The sequence below is a fragment of the Aulonocara sp. 'chitande type north' Nkhata Bay genome, linkage group LG5 (genome assembly GCF_057382095.1).
Source record: "Aulonocara sp. 'chitande type north' Nkhata Bay isolate Kocher_YH1m ecotype deep benthic linkage group LG5, A_spYH_male_GT1.1, whole genome shotgun sequence".
NCBI classification, from domain to species: domain Eukaryota; kingdom Metazoa; phylum Chordata; class Actinopteri; order Cichliformes; family Cichlidae; genus Aulonocara; species Aulonocara sp. 'chitande type north' Nkhata Bay.
In genome coordinates this window covers 18,312,156-18,330,604 of record NC_141348.1, presented here as the reverse complement: position 1 = coordinate 18,330,604, position 18,449 = coordinate 18,312,156, and the positions used below count along the sequence as shown (strand labels likewise).

The 18,449-nt window shown below is 39.7% G+C and overlaps 3 protein-coding genes across 7 annotated transcripts; all 3 read left to right on the top strand.

Moving 5' to 3' along the window:
- The first annotated feature begins 73 nt into the window (after positions 1–73).
- On the top strand, positions 74–7,493 carry LOC147330192 (BOS complex subunit ncln). Of its 2 annotated transcripts, XR_015129075.1 has the most exons (17): positions 74–213; positions 1,672–1,834; positions 2,462–2,652; positions 2,816–2,960; positions 3,095–3,192; positions 3,327–3,404; positions 3,513–3,616; positions 4,057–4,145; positions 4,259–4,398; positions 4,495–4,673; positions 5,885–5,972; positions 6,092–6,130; positions 6,452–6,624; positions 6,725–6,778; positions 6,874–6,952; positions 7,138–7,338; positions 7,440–7,493. XR_015129075.1 is itself a non-coding variant. In XM_086291800.1 (16 exons), the coding sequence occupies exons 2-16, from the start codon at positions 1,699–1,701 to the stop codon at positions 7,192–7,194; spliced, it is 1,650 nt and encodes a 549-aa protein (XP_086147926.1). In that variant the 5' UTR covers positions 74–213; positions 1,672–1,698; the 3' UTR covers positions 7,195–7,493. The 2 variants fall into 2 exon arrangements, 1 of the variants encoding a protein (XP_086147926.1); XM_086291800.1 differs by having other exon boundaries at positions 7,138–7,493.
- A 156-nt stretch (positions 7,494–7,649) lies between these two features.
- On the top strand, positions 7,650–12,540 carry LOC147330191 (uncharacterized). 3 transcript variants are annotated; one of them, XM_086291803.1, is made up of 5 exons: positions 7,650–8,621; positions 9,033–9,340; positions 9,415–9,465; positions 9,575–9,685; positions 9,795–12,540. In XM_086291803.1, exons 1-5 carry the CDS (start codon positions 8,502–8,504, stop codon positions 9,883–9,885), a joined length of 681 nt encoding a protein of 226 aa, XP_086147929.1. In that variant the 5' UTR covers positions 7,650–8,501; the 3' UTR covers positions 9,886–12,540. The 3 variants fall into 3 exon arrangements, with proteins under 3 accessions (XP_086147929.1, XP_086147927.1, XP_086147928.1); XM_086291801.1 differs by having other exon boundaries at positions 9,792–12,538; XM_086291802.1 differs by having other exon boundaries at positions 9,418–9,465; positions 9,792–12,537.
- On the top strand, positions 10,514–17,323 carry myorg (myogenesis regulating glycosidase). Of its 2 annotated transcripts, none has more exons than XM_086291798.1 (3): positions 10,514–10,610; positions 12,593–12,970; positions 13,153–17,323. In XM_086291798.1, the coding sequence occupies exons 2-3, from the start codon at positions 12,708–12,710 to the stop codon at positions 14,942–14,944; spliced, it is 2,055 nt and encodes a 684-aa protein (XP_086147924.1). In that variant the 5' UTR covers positions 10,514–10,610; positions 12,593–12,707; the 3' UTR covers positions 14,945–17,323. The 2 variants fall into 2 exon arrangements, with proteins under 2 accessions (XP_086147924.1, XP_086147925.1); XM_086291799.1 differs by having other exon boundaries at positions 10,560–10,610; positions 12,569–12,970.
- Positions 17,324–18,449: the final 1,126 nt, after the last annotated feature.

Below are 18,449 nucleotides of genomic sequence, written 5' to 3'. Positions count from 1 at the left end.
GGAACAATAGATTGATGGAGTAGTGAGTGCAGGGGGTTGGGCATTTGTGATTAGCTTTGAGTTGATCCCTCTGGAGCAGATGGTGAATGGTGGCTTACCTAGATGCCTTGAATCCCAGGAGTTAACGGTAGCATGTGTCCATGTGGAAGGAGTAACACCGAAGTTGAGGAAGGAAGAAAGAAAGCCTCATGAGAAAAGACTTCAGGAAGACAGGTAAGGAACATTTTCTGTTAGTGACTGACTTTGTGTTCGGAAATGTCACTGTGAACAGAGAAGGGCTCCTTATCGAAGGAATTCCTGGTTAAGATTCATATACTGGTTAGTAGGTGATGATGAATACCTCATTTTCATCCATCTAGAAACTTGTATGGTATTTGTAAAACCTGTGGTGAATAGGGTGATTACTGTCCCCTTATCTGTTCTGCCTTACACTGCTGGCCCTATCAAAGACTTTATTTAAACACAAAATATTATAATAGATATAATGTGCAAATGTCTTGAGTCACCCCTCATTTCTTTATATCTAACATGTGGAAACATAAATGGAAATACGGTTTAAAAGGCAAAAACAGTTTATACAATTCTAACCAGCTTGAAAGTTAATATTTGGTATGACCACCTTTATTCTTCAATACAGCCTGAATTCTCTTCTTCAGGCTTCTTCTTTGAGTTATCTTCAGGAATAGTTCTCCAGGCCTAGAAGTGCAATCAAAGCTCTTTTTGGATGTTGTTAATATTGAGGTCAAAGCTCTGGGGAAACCAATCCATGATTAATAGTGAGCCATTTTGTGTTTTTCTTTCCAGGTATGCTTTTACTGCATTGGGAGTATGTTTGAGATCATTCTCATAATGCTTTTCAAATGGTATTGCATGGTGGATCAAAATCTGATGACACTTTTCGGCACTGATAATTCCATCAGTTTTGACAAGAGCCCGAAAGCATGACAGAGCCTCCACCATTTAAGCTGTAGGCTTGTTGTACCTCTTACAGGTAGAAATCTGTACATATTAATGATGATTTGAACCAAAAATTTACAATTGCCACTGATTTTGCTCACAGTTCTTGTATAATTTGGCACACCTCAGCCTTTTCTCCCCATCCCTGGATTCTAAATTGCTTCTTGACACCCATCCTTCCACTGTTGAGGATTCAGTGAACAGTAGGCCAACTGAAGGCCAACTGATGCGTCTCTTGAGTTCTGTGTCAGGTGGATTTAGTGGATCTTGTGTGTGTGAATGTGAGAGTGAATGAATAATGGAATTGTAAAGCGCTTTGGGTGCCTTGAAAAGCGCTATATAAATCCAATCCATTATTATTATTATTATTATCTTATCTCTTAAGAACATGACTTCCAAATAGCGTTCATCTGCTCTAGATAGTTTTTAGGCCTTCCACTTTTCCTCCACTTGTTCAATTTGTATGTTAGTGTTAAGTGGCTTAGCTCTTAAAATAATCAGGTACAAGGACTGGTTTCAGTATAAGTAAAAACAAGCCCCTGTCTAACGATCTTCAGAAAGCATGAAGAATTATTGCTAAAGACCACTTTAAATAAAAATTCCAAGAACGCCTGGCTTCGTGGAAGCAATAAATGAAGGGTGGCTCCAGACTTTTGTACAGCACTGAAGGAAGTCTGGTCTCTTATGAAGTCTAACATTAACCATCCTCCCTAGCCTGAGATCACAACTGGATGCCACATCATGTTGCAGAGCACAGCTGCCATTGCACTGCTGCTTTGCGTGCAGTCTCTGCATGGCTCCGCTCTCCCTGCCGTGTCGTCCTATGAGTTCACTGCCTATAGGATGCAACAGTACAACCTGGGACAGCATAAGTATGGTAAGTTCAGACACACCTATATATTATAAAAAAAGAAAAATGACAAATCTGTAGCATAAAATTGCTTCTAAATTTAAAGTCTTGCTTGTTTTTTGTTTGACCTTAAATGTGCCACATGATGCATATTCAAGCTTTGGTGCTGAAAGGATATTTTGAAATCAGTATGTTCCAGGAAGAGAGTTTGTCTGTGCTAAACTCAAATTATAGTTTAACCTGGGTGCTCATGAAACCACTACAAATCTGGTAACCAATTTTAGAGCATTTTATAGGAATATAGGAAAAACTGGATAATTATATAGAACCTATTCTGAGCATAAATTATGTTTCAAATTCTAAGGAAACCATTTTCAGTGTATTTTTTTTAAAATGTGCAGATTAGCTGGAAAGCCGAGGCAAGGTCTTCCAACAGGATTTTTTTTAACCTAAAAATTACAGCTGACTGAGGGAACTAATATTTCTTGACCACTGAGAGCTTGTGGTCACTGCCACTGGAAACAGATTGGTTTGCTAAAGGCTTTTTTTCTGTGTAAAAAAACAGGAAGAGGAAGCTGCGTTTAAAGTAGAGTTTCTATGTTGCCCAAGTTGGTATTTATGTATCATTTGCCTTCTCTTGTCTCGTCCGCCGAGGCTGTCGTGGAGCCATTGTTGTTGCGGAGGCACGCTCAGCAGAAGAGCCGTCGTTAACCCGCCGCTGTGTGATAATGAAGGTGGAAGACTTCACTACAGAAAAATACTCCGAGGCCCAACGACAAAATGCAGCTGCCATCCTGATCCTGCTGCCCCAAAATATCTCCAGTATCCCTCACAATGCAGTAGAGGTATTATAATACTTAAAAGCATTCATTCTGTTATTGACACATCACTCAATTACTAAGGAAATCAGAAGAAAACAGGATTATAAGGAAGATATTAAGAATCTCTTAATCAAGATTACAATTGTTTCTCTGCCCTTTGGTTGAAGTAAAGCATTTTGTCTCTCAGTCATTTATGGTGAGTGAAAGCGAGACCTTGCTTAAGGAGACCCTCATGCCAGTGTATGTGGCACCTGAGGATGAACAGCTGCTCTGCATGTATGAGGAGGTGAAACAGGCTGCAGCCACCCGGACATCATCCATTTTTGTCAGAGGTAAGTGATACAACAACGAGATACATGCAAATGCTTAATGGTGGTTGTTTGGACTAATGCCCGGGGAAAACTAAAAAGAAAGTTATGGTATGGTATTACTAACGGTTCTGGTGCATTTCTTCTTTTGTTGACAGTCCTCCGCAGTATGGTCACGGCTACAGCTTTTCAGATTTTAGTGATCAACAATGCCCCAATTAAGGCCACCACTGACAATGCTATAATCACACTGGAGGTGCGTTTGGGACCCAATAATTCCCCAATAAGGAATAAAATTGATTCGATCATCCAATATCAGTTAAATAATTTTCAATCTGCTTGCAAATGCACTTTGGTTCTGTGATATATGCCTGGGGATGTTTGTTTCAGGGAGTTCTTCTAGGAGCAGTAGAGGATGCACCCACTATAGTCATCGCAGCCCACTATGACTCTTATGGGCTTGCCCCTGTGAGTCAAATCGTAAAACACCTCTAAAATTAGGTGTAAATTTTAGCAGATAGAGTATCAGACTGTGCTCGAACCATAAATGGATATGTGCTTGTGTGCATTTTACAGTGGTTGTCTTATGGAGCAGACTCAAATGCCGGTGGTGTCACAATCCTAATTGAGTTGGCCCGTCTCTTCCAAAAACTCTACAGTAGTCCCAGAACCAGACCACAGTAAGTTCCAATTCATTGTAAGATTACAAAGCAAAGGCAAAGTTAATAAATGTCTCTACAAAGCAGATGAACACGCAGCAATTCCAATGAATTTTCCCGCTGTGCCTGTCTTTGAACAAGATAATATGCTGCTGGATAAAGATACTGTATTCTGTATGGAGGAAGTATACACTGAAAAGTAAAACAGGAAAGGAAAATTAGGGCCTCGTTACTCACTACTCAGGGACCACACCTATCTTCAAACTTAGCTTTCATTGTAACCTCAGCTGGACTGTGAAAGCTTTTGTAATTGCATGGCTCTAATGATGTTGCTTTGAGTGACTGATAGTGATCGGAAATACCCTTGAGGAAAACTAACAGCCAGTGCAGGTCAGTTATAGTTAATAAGTTAAGCTGTTGAATAATTTTGTTTTTTTTGTGTGTGTATGTGTGTGTTTTAGATTTAATTTAATGTTCTCCTTGACCGGAGGAGGAAAATACAATTTCCTTGGAACAAAGAGGTGGATTGAAGAGAATTTGGACCACGCTGGTGAGTTTTCAGCTTTGCCACTCACTGAACATGAGTGGGCTGTGTGCTGTATGTGCTAATGTGAATTAAAACACAAAATGTCAGGTTTTTAAAGCTAAATATTTTCCATCCAGAGTCCAGCCTTCTCCATGACAATGTGGCATTTGTCCTGTGCTTGGATACACTGGCCAACGGCGATGAGCTGTACATGCACGTCTCCCGCCCTCCTAAACCCGACACGCCAATGCAGTCTTTCATCCAACAACTGGAGGAGGTAACCAGCGGAGCTGTTTCTACACGTGCAAGAAAAGCAACCAGATCTCATCAGTCTTAGTCATTTGTGCAAATATCTTATTTAATTGCCCTCCAGGTGGTTTCCTCCAGATTTCCCTGGGTGAAGGTGGGGTTGGTTCATAAAAAGATCAATCTTGTGGAGTCTACTGTAGCCTGGGAGCATGAGCGCTACAGCCTACGCAGGATCCTGGGCTTCACTCTGTCTCATCTGGAAGATCCTAAATCTGAACTTCGTGGCTCTATGCTAGACACCATGCAAGTTTTGTTTATGGATATTATTATTAGTAGTATTTGAGAGCATTGAGGCCCAGGTTGTTTGTCCCTGTACACCACAATAGTGTATTTTAAGTAAAAGAATTAATGTGTGAATAAAGTCAGCTTTTCAGCTTTTACAAAAGGTTTACACCGACAGACATTTATTTATATATCCAGTCCTTCAGTTTCAGAGGCTCAAAATTAATTAGACAATACACTGACAAGCAGTCTCATAGCCAGCTGAGGACTGTTCCCTTGCATTTCATGACTAATGAAGCAGATATAATATCTCAGTTTGACTCAAAGCGTTCAATTTGTTTTATAGTGTTTCACTGTAATTTTTAATATAAGACTCAGAGCGATATCAGTGGAGGTGAGGGGAGCCATCATTAGGCTGAAAAATTCAGAACTAACTATCATAGAGAGAACGCAAGTATATTCTTAAAAAGGCGTGGGTCTGTGGTTTGGTTAGACCTAAAAAGGCAGCTAAAGTACATGATCACAGAATTATTTCCATGGTTAAGACAACTTCACAATATCTAACCAAGTCAAGAACCCTTTTGAGGAGATAGATCATGGATCAATCTACAATCTAAAGAAGCCTTTGGGATGGAAGTACAGAGGGTGAAAATCATTGGTTATAATAAAGAAAAGGGAGGCCAGATTACTCTTTGTCAGAAAACATCTGAAACATCTGAGCCTACCCAGTTGTGTGGGAAAAAAGTCTTTTGACAGATGAATGAAAGTCGAACTTGTCCCAGAATTATGGGAAGAGAGAAGTGCAGAGATGGATAGAAACAGCTCGTAATCTGAAGCATCTGTTAAACATTGTGGAGTCAATGTTATAGCATAGGCACGTGTGGGAGACGTTGGGACTGGGTCACTATTGTTTATTGATGATGTGACTGCTTATGTAAGCAGCAGGATGAATTTGGAAGTGTACAGGGCTATACTCTCTACTTAGATTCAGCCAAATGCTGCAAAACTCATTGTTCACAGTTCAGCTAGGCAGATTTTTATCATGTAAAACCCTCTGAATCAACGTTGAAAGCCTGCACTTCAAACACGTCTTGATTGTTTGATTTAAAATCCACCGCGGTGGTGTACGTAAGCAAAAATACAAAACTGTGTTTTTGTCCAACAGATTGTTGAGTCAAGTGTATTTTCACAGGGCATTAAAAGATATTTACTCATGTGACTATCACCTCTAGGTCAAAAGTGGATTTCCGGAAACTTAAGCGAAATGGCATCATCATAGCAGAAGCGCTGGCCCGCTACATGTACAATCTCTCTGACAAGGTGACTGAATGCATGAAAACACAGCATACTGAAAATATAATAAAAAATTTTCATTACGTCAGCATTGCTTTAAAATAGCCATGTTAATGTGTCATAACTGTGTGTTTATTTTTCACAAGGGTTCACCAAAGGATGTGCAAGTTTTCAAGGGCCAGCTGGTAAGTTCCCAGTTATTTTGATTGGTATGTACAGAGAAGTGCTGACCTCTGGTGTTAGTTTAGAGACATGACACAGTGTTTGAGTCTTTCAGCAGCTTATTCCTCATGATCATCTGAAGGTTAGGGATGGATCACTGAGGTTATTTATTCAAACATGTTTTAATGTCATTTCTTAAAGATTTATATCTACATGTAACTGAAAAAGTCTAAACAGAGTCTATTTTTTAAATCATAAGAACTGATGCATGCAGAGTAGAAGCTGAGTTTTGTGTGATTTCTTTTTTCCCCTCTGCAAAACCCACATCCAAATCTGTAATTCAGGACATTCAGGACAGTCGTATCTCCAGTTTGATGTCCTTCCTGACATCAGTCCCTCGGGCTACTCAGCTGCTGGATAAGGAACCCAGTCATATCTTGCTGGTCAACTCACTGGAGCACGAATTCAAGCGCTATCTGCAGCAAGTCCACAGACACACCTTCCGACAGGACAAGAGGTAAAAAAATACAGCTATCTGAGTAGAAAGAACATCTTTTCAATCCAATCGGTCATACCACGACAACAATAATAATGATCAACAACATTTCTTCCTGCAGGGATCCTGATATTACCTTCTTTGATCAAATGAGCCAACCAATAGTCATGTACAGGTAGATATTGGTATTATTATATCTGTTTTTAAATTTTAGTGTATATGTTAAATTTAATAAGCCATTAAAACTCTAATGTGCATTTTTTAATTCAGAGTGAAGCCTGCAGCCTTTGATCTGTTCCTGGGAGGCTGCATTGCTGCTTACCTGGGTATTGTTTACTACGCAATCCAGGTGTGTTAATGCACTCTTTGACGTCCATATTATATTATCTAATCATACTGTATTCCATATTTCCATGTAACTACACTGTTTACAAGGAACTGTAGACAGTGCAGCTACAGCACTGTTTATTCGTCATTCTGCGTAGTCTAAAAGCACTACCAGTTTAAAATAACCTATTCTTTCTCTTTTAACAGAATTTCGGTTTTCTCTACACAAAACTAAAAGCAGCAGTTAAAACTAAGCACCACTGAATCCACTACGACTACGACCACCGACTCCATGACAAGCGCTTTGAAGTCAGCTCTGCACATGTTGGACATTTGCCGGGTGTGCAGCCGGAAGCCTCTTTGCATGATCACATGCATCTCATATAAAGTGGGAATTTACTTTGAAATGTAAATTTTTTGTTTGTTTGTTTGTTTTTTTAAAAAAAAGATGTTTGTACCTTTCATTACACTTGAAGTCACTTAACTGTGAAAATTACTTACATTAACAGGCTCCGAGTGTGCCGTTTGAAACAAAATGAAACGAAATAAAGAAGTTGTTTCAAGCTGTATGAAAACTGTATCAAAGCTGGGAACGCACAGCCCTGGATCTGATTTGAGCTCCTGTGAAGGACACTCCTGCCAGATCATTACTATGATTCCCCATATCCTCTGCTCTGCATCTGTTCGCGTGGATTTGACTGGGCTTAACATGGCTGTCAAGCGAGGCCCCAACCGCTTCACTAGATGAACAGCCAGTTCCTGTCAGATAAGTCAGTGAGAGCGCTGGAGACACAAAGGCACCCTACAGCGCTTGGTAAATTATTAATGCTTATGTGGCAAGCTGACAGTGAACAGAGGTGACACTGGGTGGTGGTGGTTGTGGTGGTGGTGAAGATTTTTAGAAGCCCCATTTCTCTGCTGTTTCACTCCTTTTCTGCTGATCTGATAGCGCTGAGTTTATTTTAACTACGAGGCAGCCGAACGGCCAGAAGTGTTGGAGATTGGTGTTGGCTTATTTGTAAAGGCCCCTGGGAGGGAAATAGGTCATGGGCTGTGACCCCAGGTATGTGTGTCTCTGCAGGGGGCTTGCAGCTAAGGAGGATTAGTGGCCGAGTGCTCAGGTAGCACAAAGAGTTTTTCTGCTTCAGCAAGGATGCCCTTAATCTGCTTTCCTTCCAACAGAGTACATTAATCAGAATAGCTCCAGGTTAAACAAAAAGTTTTATCAGTTTGGAGGTTGACAGGGTTTCATGCAGAATTTATAACTACTGATGCAAGAGAAATGTCATGTTGTTATATAAATATAGAATAAATAATATATAAATATGACAGTGAAATAGGTGGTATTCACACTCCAGGAATAATAAACCCCCATAAATATTAGACAATATTTCCAAACAAACAAACAAACAAACACACAGACAAAGGTAATACAAAGAGGAGGTACACTGTTTTCGGGGAAGGGGTGGAGTTAGCAGGTGTCAGGGGGAGGTGAGTGATGCTGCATGCTCCATTCAGGCAGGCTGATCTGGATGTAAGCTGTGGAAAAGTAAGTAAGGCAGTCAGTGAAGATGGTTCCCCAACTATACATCACAGTGTACAATGAACAGTTCAGATCTCCAGGCACAGTGAAAAGAGCTCAACTTCGACCGACCTCTGCCCACCGTAGGAACAACCCTCAGCCCCGGGCGGTAAGACACACAGCTTTCAATACTGCCTACGTGATCTGTGTGAATGAAAGGCCGGAGTGACTGTTGGAAATTTTGGAATTTCTTTATTCTTTTTTTCAAATTTGTCTCCAAAATTAGAAGTTATACTATATCACCCTGGGTGATTCAGAAAATATGAAAAATATAGCTCATTTCAGGCAGACAGGATTATCTGAGGCAATTATACCTACTGCTCTATGCATTGTATTTTGTTTGGCTATATTAAAAAAAAGTGTCCTACTAATTGACTGGTTGGGCACATTTTTCTGTGAATCATAACAGCTGTATCCTACTATTATGCAGGAATTTCTCCGTGCTTATTTATTCATGCAAGGATGAATAGAGTTAAGAAAATTTACATGTATGTGTCCCATTTGTTCTTTGCCTCCCAAGGACTTTCTGTTTCCCAGGAGCCTTCAGTCAAACAATAGGTCAACCCATGCACTTCTTCATCCCTTGCCCCCTGTGGACTTCAGCCGCCCTCTTTTCCCCCCTGTCAGACATTTTTCATTTCACGGTCCTGCTGCAACTTGTTCTGACAGCTATCTAAATACAACCGACAAAACACAACACATGCCCCCTGTCAACCCATCAACAGTACAAGCCATGCCCTCTGCTGATAAACTGCAGAAACTACAACTGACCGAGCCTTCCCCGAGCACTGACATCCACCTCAGCACTGCTTTGAAGAGCCCACAAAGGTAAATATATTCTGTATATTCCATCAACAGACCAGAGATAAATACTCAGTGATTTAGAGTGATTCTCTTTGCAGCAGACTTGGTTATCAAAAGCATGTTCATCCACATTCAACACAGCAGCTCAGGTAGGCAAATAACCTTTGGCCTGTTCTTATGGTCTCAGGGCTGATGAACATTATTGATTTATAACCTAGTAATTCTATTAAAAAACTTTTTTTTTCATCTTTCGAACAGGCAAAATACAGCTGCTCCGCTTCAAACAAGAGCCCAAACTCCTGCAGCTCCTTGCAGCTTTGTACAGACAAAATACCAGAGGTGCTGTTCTAACAGCAGCCGGGATAACAGGTGATTATTTAGTCGAATGTGATATATTGAAATATATCCCCATTTTTGTTTTGGTGCATTTAATAATAGCTGCTGATAGTCCTTTTCCTCTCTTTTGGTTCCTCAGCAGTGGTTGCTACAGCTGCTTCCATGTAGTGAAGCCCTACCAAGCTGGACACTACATCATACACCCAGAGTTTGTGTCTGAAAGCCTTTATTAGGATTATTAGAGCTCTGGTTTCCAAGATGGTGACCCGAAGAGGTCCACGGAGAGCCTGAGGCTACTCTCCAGCAATTGTTAACTTTTCCTTAATTCTCTGTTAATTAACCCAGTGAGACAAGGTGTAAGAGTGAATCATGTAGAGTGTACAAGCACAGCTGTTATCTCATTGTGTAATGCAAGGAAACTTTTGCAGTTAAGTGCTCAATCGGTACCAAAGATCTTCTCATGGGATGATTTTGAAGATCAAATGAGGCTCTGAGGCCCTAAGGTGCTGTACGTGAGTTTTTGTAATTTTAATCTTCTGAGGAAAACGTGTGTCAATTAAAAGGGAATCAGTACAATGATACAGTATGATGCCGTCTTCAACTACCAGAGCAAATGCAGTGAAAGAGTGTCACTATCGATGCAAATAAAGGAAGCATTACCCTCACTTTGCTAAGGATCAACTCCTCACTTCTGTATACACTGCACTTTTTTGGTGACTTTTAGGTTCATCGGGTTCTTTGTGAAGTATTGCGTAATTTGCATGCAACACTGTCACATGCGCAGCAGAATGAGAAAACACAGAGCGCTGCTTTTCTGCTGAACTACATTTCCCAGGCGTTTATGGACGTGTGCAGGGCGGAGACCCAGCAGCACGCTTTGATTCCTTTCACGGGCTGTTTGTGTGAACAGAAGCAAACAAGTTGTACTTTGAGTCGACGGGGGGACTGCTGCTGATCGGTAGGCAAAAAAAACCCACAAAAATAAACTATAAATGTAATTTAAAATCTAACAAACCGAAGAGAAAAGGGCAACAAGTGTGAGCGAAAATTATAGTGCACATGGATTACGTGTTATTTTTCTTCTTTCTCGTACCACCTACTAAGGCGCAAAACCAACGACTGGTCTCTATACATCGACAGACACAGACATGCTTAGAAATGCGCTGTTGTTGTCTGTAGTGCACGATTTATGCAGTTAATAAGAGACAGATATATAAGCAAAAACTCCACAGCACACAACAGTCAATTTTGCACACACGCACGAGCTTAGATTTAGACTGATGGAGGGTTTCTTTCTCACACGGCTGCTCTGATTTGATCAGCACTTCACTGTTTGTTTTTCCTCCATGTGATGGTAGATAGTGAATCAGCTGAAATGGTGCATATGAGCCCTCTTGATAATACCTTAAACAAAAAAAATGCAGTGTAAAGCTTTTAGAAGAAGAACATGCTGTACTTGAAAACTTTGAGTTTGTTTGTGAGAAGCCGTTGAAACTGGAGCAGAAAGGATTGGCCACATTTTTATTTTTATTTTTTAAATTTTAGCTCCATAAAACTAAGCAAAAATCATTTGGTCTACACACACGTGCATATTTGTAAGAAATGGAAAGATGTCACTGTGGCCTCTTGCACAGTTTTCCAGGATTGTGTGGATGAAACAATTAGGTACTTCTTGGTGGAAAAAACCTATTAATGTTGACCAAAGTGTTGGTTTCAGCCTGATATGATCAATATCAAATCACAAACTGTCATAGGTTAACTTCTTAAACCCACCCTTGTAGTTTTCCATTACAATAAAGAAGAAATAACTCCTAGAAATGGTAAATGATCTTCTGACTTTCTTGGTAAATTTCCTAACTGGGTCCAGCAGCTTGATTGAATCTCAGAGCTACCAGCAGTTAGTTCTCTGTTAATTAATGATAGGCTTATGTTATCACTACTGCTGTTGGGGGAAATCTATACCAGGGCTGGTTGAACACAGAATCAGTCAATTAGATTGCTAATTAATAGCCAGCATTTGTTTATTATCGACCCCTGCTGCCAGGGCAGAGCATGAGCATCAAGTGTAGTTAGGACTAGTGAGCATGTAGCTGAGTTGGAGAGGACTGAACTCCGCTAGATCGGCTGTGCATTCTTATCAGATCTCCTCTGATTAGTTAAAGCCACAATAACTAACATCAGCCATTAATTAGTTTACCCATAAGAGTTTCTGCCTTCCCTTCGCTGGGAGGTGCACTACAAATGGATCTCTGTCTGTTTTCTTTTTGTTAGACTTGTTTACTCTGCTGTCAAACTTGCACCGAATGATGTGTGGGTTACTTGGAGTTTTGGTTTGTTGGGCTTGATAGAACACAATGTTTAGTATTCTTTACTTTCCTTCCTGACATTGGCAGAGGTTTAAGGCCCAAATCCCCTTTTCTGCTTCTGCGCCTCCTTACATACAAATGAGTATTCTTTCAATTTTGATCTCATAGGTTAGAATTACTGCTGGGAACATCTACTTATTTTTTTTATGGGTAATTGGCAGTAGATTTGTTTGGTTAAATCTCAAACACATCTTTAAAGTTTACATTCTGACAGCCTAATACCTTTAAGTGCTGTGAAATCACTTTGTTCAGCAATGCAGAGCATGTAAGACAACCCAGGAAATGTAGTGGAGGCTTTGAACTGACAGGGAAACAAGAAGGACTGAGAGCACCGATGGGGCTGGGGTTGTTTTCCTGGAGGTCCTTTGATAGTTTCATTGGTATATTCTGACTGTTTGCTACTGAAAGAAACATGAATGCACTAAAACACCTGCACATTTTTCTTATAAAGAATCAAAATAGTAATTGAAGTTTGATTTCCTCAAAATACTGTGTTAATATGAAATCTACAAATATTGCATCGTCACCAATTTTTTATTTTTTTTAAAAGACTGGTATATCGTTGTCATGGCAGGAAGAAAAACAGATGTGACAAGCTTCCAAGTGTCAAACAGAAGAGGTTTCCTGTAAAACATATTGATGATCTGTGGAAAAGCTACTTTGGGATTTGCACATTGAACAGCACAAACATGTACCAAGTGGTGCCAGGTGGAGCGGGGGGCACAATTACAGATGTTATCCCCAAGCAGAAACTCAGCAAGGACACTCGACCCTTAGTTGGAGCTGGAGTAATCGGGCTAGTGCTGGTGATTGCAGCTGTGACTGCGTGGTGTTACTACATAGCCTCTTTACGCAAAGCGGAACTGCTTAAGACTGAGCTGCTGGATCTGAATAAAGATGGCTACATCATCCGAAACCAGGGAGGGTCTATCGTTTTCAGAATGGATTTCAGGTTGGTATTTCAATTTATTTTATTTATTTTTTTGCTATTTAAGTTTCCATATACAGAAAAAATGAGACCTTTAGATATACAAATCCATTATTTTAAATATGTGCTGAACTTTTTGTCATTTAACAGAAATGTGAGATTTGTGTAAAGAGATAATGCTTATAGTTATTTTTGAATCTTGACAGGTCAGGGACCCTTGATTTAGACTCCTGCTCTAAAGAAGGTGAGATTCTGAGCTGCGTCCGCACCACAGACAGAAAACTGATTTTTTTCATTGAGACAGTACGGCCCAAGGATACTGTCCAATGCTACCGTGTGCGCTGGGAGGAAGTGGTTCCTGATATTCCCGTAGAGCATGCAATGACATACAAGTTTGCACACTGGTATGGAGGCGCAGTGTCAGCAGTTCAACACTGGCCTATTTCTATTTCTGGCCAACAGGCTCCAAAACCATTTGTTACTAGTGACATCTACTCGAATCGTGATGAGTTTGGTGGAATTTTAGAGAGTTACTGGATTTCATCTAATGCCACTGCCATCAAGATCAATAACTCTGTGCCCTTCCATTTGGGTTGGAATGACACAGAGAAGACCATGTACTTCCAAGCACGGTATAATGATAGTTCCTTTAAGCCAAACCCAGGGGAGATGCCATGTGCGGAACTTAGCTACAGAGTTTGTGTGGGATCGGATGTAACATCCATACACAAGTACATGGTCCGCAGATACTTCAACAAGCCAAACAAAGTGCCTGCCGAAGTTATGTTTCGCCATCCCAGTTGGTCAACATGGGCATTACATAAAACTGACATTGACCAAGAAAAGCTTTTGACATATGCTGCGAACATTCGCAAGTATAACTTCAATTGTAGCCAAATGGAACTGGATGATGGCTATTCCCGCCACTATGGGGACTTTGAGTTTGACCCAGTTAAGTTCCCCAATGCCTCTGCTATGTTTCATAAGCTGAAGTCAGATGATTTTATGGTGTCTCTCTGGATTCACCCTTTTGTTAATCATGATTCAGAAAACTTCCATACCTGTGTGGAGAGGGGATTGTTTGTCCGAGAACCTACAGGCCAACTGTCAGCCTTAGTGCGTTGGTGGAATGGCATTGGTGGCATCTTGGATTTCACAAACCCTGAAACCCGTGATTGGTTTGCCTCCCAGTTACGTTCACTGCGATCCAGGTATGGGGTGTCCTCTTTTAAATTTGAGGCAGGAGAGGCTAACTACTTACCATGGAAATTTAAGACTTTGGAATCCATTCGGGACCCGAGTATTTTCACAAGACGTTACACAGAAATGGCAAGCCTGTACAATGACAGAGCTGAGGCGCGCAGTGGTTACCAGTCCCAGAACATATCCTGCTTTTTCAGACCAATTGACAGAGACTCAGTTTGGGGGTATGAGTTGGGTCTCAAATCTGTTATTCCTGCAGTGCTTACCATCAGCATTCTGGGCTACCAGTTCATTTTACCAGATATGATTGGAGGGAATGCGCATGTGAACCGCACATATGGAAATCGTGGATTACCTGACCGAGAACTTTATATCCGCTGGTTGGAGCTGTCAGCCTTCATGCCCTCTATGCAGTTTTCTATTCCACCGTGGGAGTATGGCGATGATGTAGTTGAAATTGCTCGGAAATACACCGCCCTCCATGAAAGTCTTGTGGCACCAAGGGTCCTGGAGCTGGCCAGCGAGGTGCTGAGCACTGGGGACCCAATCATACGACCAGTGTGGTGGATTGCCACAGGTGATGAGACAGCCTATAAAATTGACTCCCAGTTCCTGATTGGGGATGACCTCATGGTAGCCCCAGTTTTAGAGCCTGGAAAGCAAGAGAGAGACATCTACCTCCCAGCTGGCCATTGGAGAAGCTACAAGGGGGAGAGATTTGATATCAAGGAACCATTGCACCTCACAGACTATCCTGTAGACCTGGATGAAATTGCCTATTTTCTTTGGGTGTAGCAGGAGGTAAATAACAGTCTTGATTATTTTACGCTCCGATTTGCTTGTGGGACAAGCTTCACAAGTCCTTTTATTGATGGATGGGTGGATGGATGTTATATGGACAGATTTGTGGGGGAAAAAATGTTTTTTTTTATTTTATAGAAATTAAAAATTTAACAGCACATTACTTTACAAATGTGAACATTGTCACTCAAAAACATTTAAAATCTCATCATCACTGATTTTTTTTTCTCCCCAATTTGATTTAAACTAATAATTACAACATTGTCTTTAGTATTTTATGGTATAATGAATCATAGCTTAGTGTGATTTAAACTGAAATCGTATAACTTCTGGTGTCTGGCAGAATTAATCTTGTAAATGGTAAAATGTGATAGACACCGATCTTTTATGTTTGTATGCTTGCAATATTAGCCAACAATGGCCACCATAAGCTACTTGTCTTACCAGATCTAGCAAGACTAATGTGCCAAACCACTTATTATTTTACAGTAACGAAGGTATGTTTTAAAACTCATTAGTTAAGCATATTTTTGTGTGTCTGTAAGATTTTTAAAACTATCTGTGCTGCTTTAAGCCACATACTTGAGACATTTGTTAAAAAGGGGATTTACTAACTGTGAAAGAAGTTAAGCTTAATTGCCAGTGAATGCTATAAAGTCGTTATTTGAGCCTCGCAGCACTTTGAATTTCAGCTTAAGCCAAACAGACTGTGGTGGGAGGACGACTGAAGGGGTGTCGTTATTGGATACTTCTCAGGAAGTTATCTTTAATGCTTCATTCATTAGAATCAGTGCTTGAGGTTTAATCATTACAAAGTGCACAGCTCTCACTAATGCAACACCGAGTCATGTAAGTACTCTTAGACAAGAACGAGACTCCTTTTTATTAAGCTTTGAATGTTGTCCTTTCTGACTCAGGTAATGGTTTTCTCAGGCCGTCTGAAGTATCTCGCAGTTCTTTTAATGATCTTGGCTAAGCTTGTATGCAGCTAAAAAGGCAGTAATACTTTCATGTCTTATGCAGTGTTTGCCACGTCCAAAATAATAAGCAGTTCTGTAGCATTTTTTTGGTATAATTTAAAAAAATGAAAATGATAGGTGTTGTAAATTTAGTGTAATTTAATAATCACTTGTAATGCTACAATGATTTTATTTGTAATCTTGGTTTGTTTGATTAATTAAACGGCAGTGATGTGCCTGTTATTAATAACTATTTGCAAAGTGATTATTCGATTTTTTTTTTAAAAATGCATTTATCACAGCCCTATTTTAAAAGAAATGTCAATACAGAGTAAGGAGAATAAAAGAAGAGAATATTACTATTTGCTAATTACTTCAGGCCCATATTTAATTGGAGGTGGTAGAATGACACTTCTTTAAACTAACTGGACCAAAAACATTGTTATTGTATCAGTTAATGCACATTATCTCTGCTATTCAAGGAAGAAAAAAAATATTAAGCAAGATCCACACACATCACTACTTTTTTTCATTTAAAATGAATGAAGACAAGTGAAACCTGTCCTGTGTTCTTGCCAGTCAAAATTGTACTCATTTGCCTATTAGCAGGGCACAGTTTAAATGACATTTTACTCAATGCTGAACACTGCACACAGTTTTCTGGGCAATGTATGGCTTTTATTTTTATTTTATTAATATTATTTTAAGGGAAGACCTTGGCTATTTCAGTAAGATCATGGAGAGTCCTGGTGCTAAACTGGCCTGCCTATACTGGAGACCAAGGTTTTGAGCAGCTGAAATTATGTGTCAGGGGAAAACAAAGACAAAACATTTTGCTTTTAATTTGCATCACCATTTGGTCTTCTGAGTTCAAGAAACGGGGTTGATAAAAGAAGTTGCTTAAAACTATTGCTCAACTGTTAATTTAAAAAAAGATGTATACAACTCACAAGGCGCAATTTTATATAAATGTATCTTGCAGTTATATAAATATTACACAACATCTGAACTTTTCTGGAAATGGGAATGTATTGATTGTGAGGTAATATTTGTGATGTGTAAATGGGTTGAAGTGTAACGTTAATGTTGCAGAACACGATGTCTTTGCTCCTCAGGCTTTTCTATCATTTTTTTCACTATGTAGCTACAAATGTCCATTTATTTATTTTTCCCCCCCAACACCGTTATAGATCAAAGTACAGTATGTAATATCATGTATGCTATTATCAAGAGGTGCAACAGATATTGATCTTCTCGTCAAACTAGAATACGTTAAGTAACATATTCCTCTGACTGGCATATCAAAGGCTATCCAAGAACCCAACCGTGTTATTGGTTTTGTCTGTTTCATTGTCATTTGTTTTAAATTTTGACATAAATTCAAAATCCTTTTAAAATTGAATAAATGGATAAATCAACTTTAATGATGTCCCTTTTTGACTTCCTGTGGATTAATTTAAATATTCTCATGGTTTCTGTTTTTGACCTATTATGGGTTCATGCTGAACTTTTGCCATTTGAAATGTAGCTTCTATGTTGACATCCACTGAATTTTGTTTTTGCCTTTTGACATCACAGCTGTTCTACCTATTTATAGCTGTTCTCACTTAGCATCTGGGCCAAGCCAATCTCTAAGGCTATTTCTGTCTAAGACCATCTTGCCACATAACAAGACTGAAAGCTGAATCTTTGACTGAAGGTTTCTTCTTCCCCAATGTGAAAGGGCAGCATATCCAATGCCAGTTTGTATGAATGTACAGCACTGTGTAAAAGTCTTGAGCCATCCCTTATTTATTTATATTTTGCTTCCAAGGAGTCAGACTTGGTTTCAGTCCAGTCCTTGTGACTGTTTTTCACTGGAATATATTTTTGTTTGTTAAGCCACTTGATTCTTATAATTCTGACTTATAATCATTCAAGCACAAAAAAACACATAACTCAAGGGATGCACCAGTGTTCACTACACAGACAACTTGGCACGAACCGAAAAACAAAACCTTTTTCTAAATTGTATCTTTAGGCACTTTGTTGCTACAGCTTGTTGCAGAAAAACAGAATTTGTTGAATGTATGAAAAATGCCAAAGATAACACAGGCTGACAGGCATAAAATACATTTTTTGCAACAAGAAAAAAAGAAGCAACTGGCCTAAAAAATTACAGCAGAGTGTCTAAAAATCATGTTCTTAAGAAATAGGAAAAGAATCCAGACCTTACACACGACATGAGATGCATCTGGCCTTTCAATTGATCCATCTACTTTTTTCTGAAGGCTCATCAGAAATGGTCTCAGTTTAAAGGGGGTTGTCAAGAACCCATCCTTAAGCAAGTGGAACACAGAGAAAAGGCCGAGGCATGGTAAATTACACAAAAACTGGGATGAAAACCAGGGGCAGCGAGTCTGATGGATCACAATATGAAATTTTCAGTTCAAATTGTCAGAATGTATGGAGTAGGTCAGAAGATGTACAGCAGTTAGTGTCTGCAGAGCAACAACAGAACAACTGCTCTGTCATGGTTTTGGACTGCAGTTCATCCAGTG

Coding starts and splice junctions, on each gene's coding strand:
- LOC147330192 (XM_086291800.1), top strand. CDS start 1,699: ATGTTGCAGAGCACAGCTGCCATTGCACTGCTGCTTTGCGTGCAGTCT. Junction 5,973..6,091: donor TGTACAATCTCTCTGACAAG/GTGACTGAATGC, acceptor ATTTTTCACAAG/GGTTCACCAAAGGATGTGCA. Junction 6,779..6,873: donor CAACCAATAGTCATGTACAG/GTAGATATTGGT, acceptor TTTTTAATTCAG/AGTGAAGCCTGCAGCCTTTG.
- LOC147330191 (XM_086291801.1), top strand. CDS start 8,502: ATGGTTCCCCAACTATACATCACAGTGTACAATGAACAGTTCAGATCT. Junction 8,622..9,032: donor ACAACCCTCAGCCCCGGGCG/GTAAGACACACA, acceptor TTGCCTCCCAAG/GACTTTCTGTTTCCCAGGAG. Junction 9,686..9,791: donor AACAGCAGCCGGGATAACAG/GTGATTATTTAG, acceptor TTGGTTCCTCAG/CAGTGGTTGCTACAGCTGCT.
- myorg (XM_086291798.1), top strand. CDS start 12,708: ATGTACCAAGTGGTGCCAGGTGGAGCGGGGGGCACAATTACAGATGTT. Junction 12,971..13,152: donor GTTTTCAGAATGGATTTCAG/GTTGGTATTTCA, acceptor GAATCTTGACAG/GTCAGGGACCCTTGATTTAG.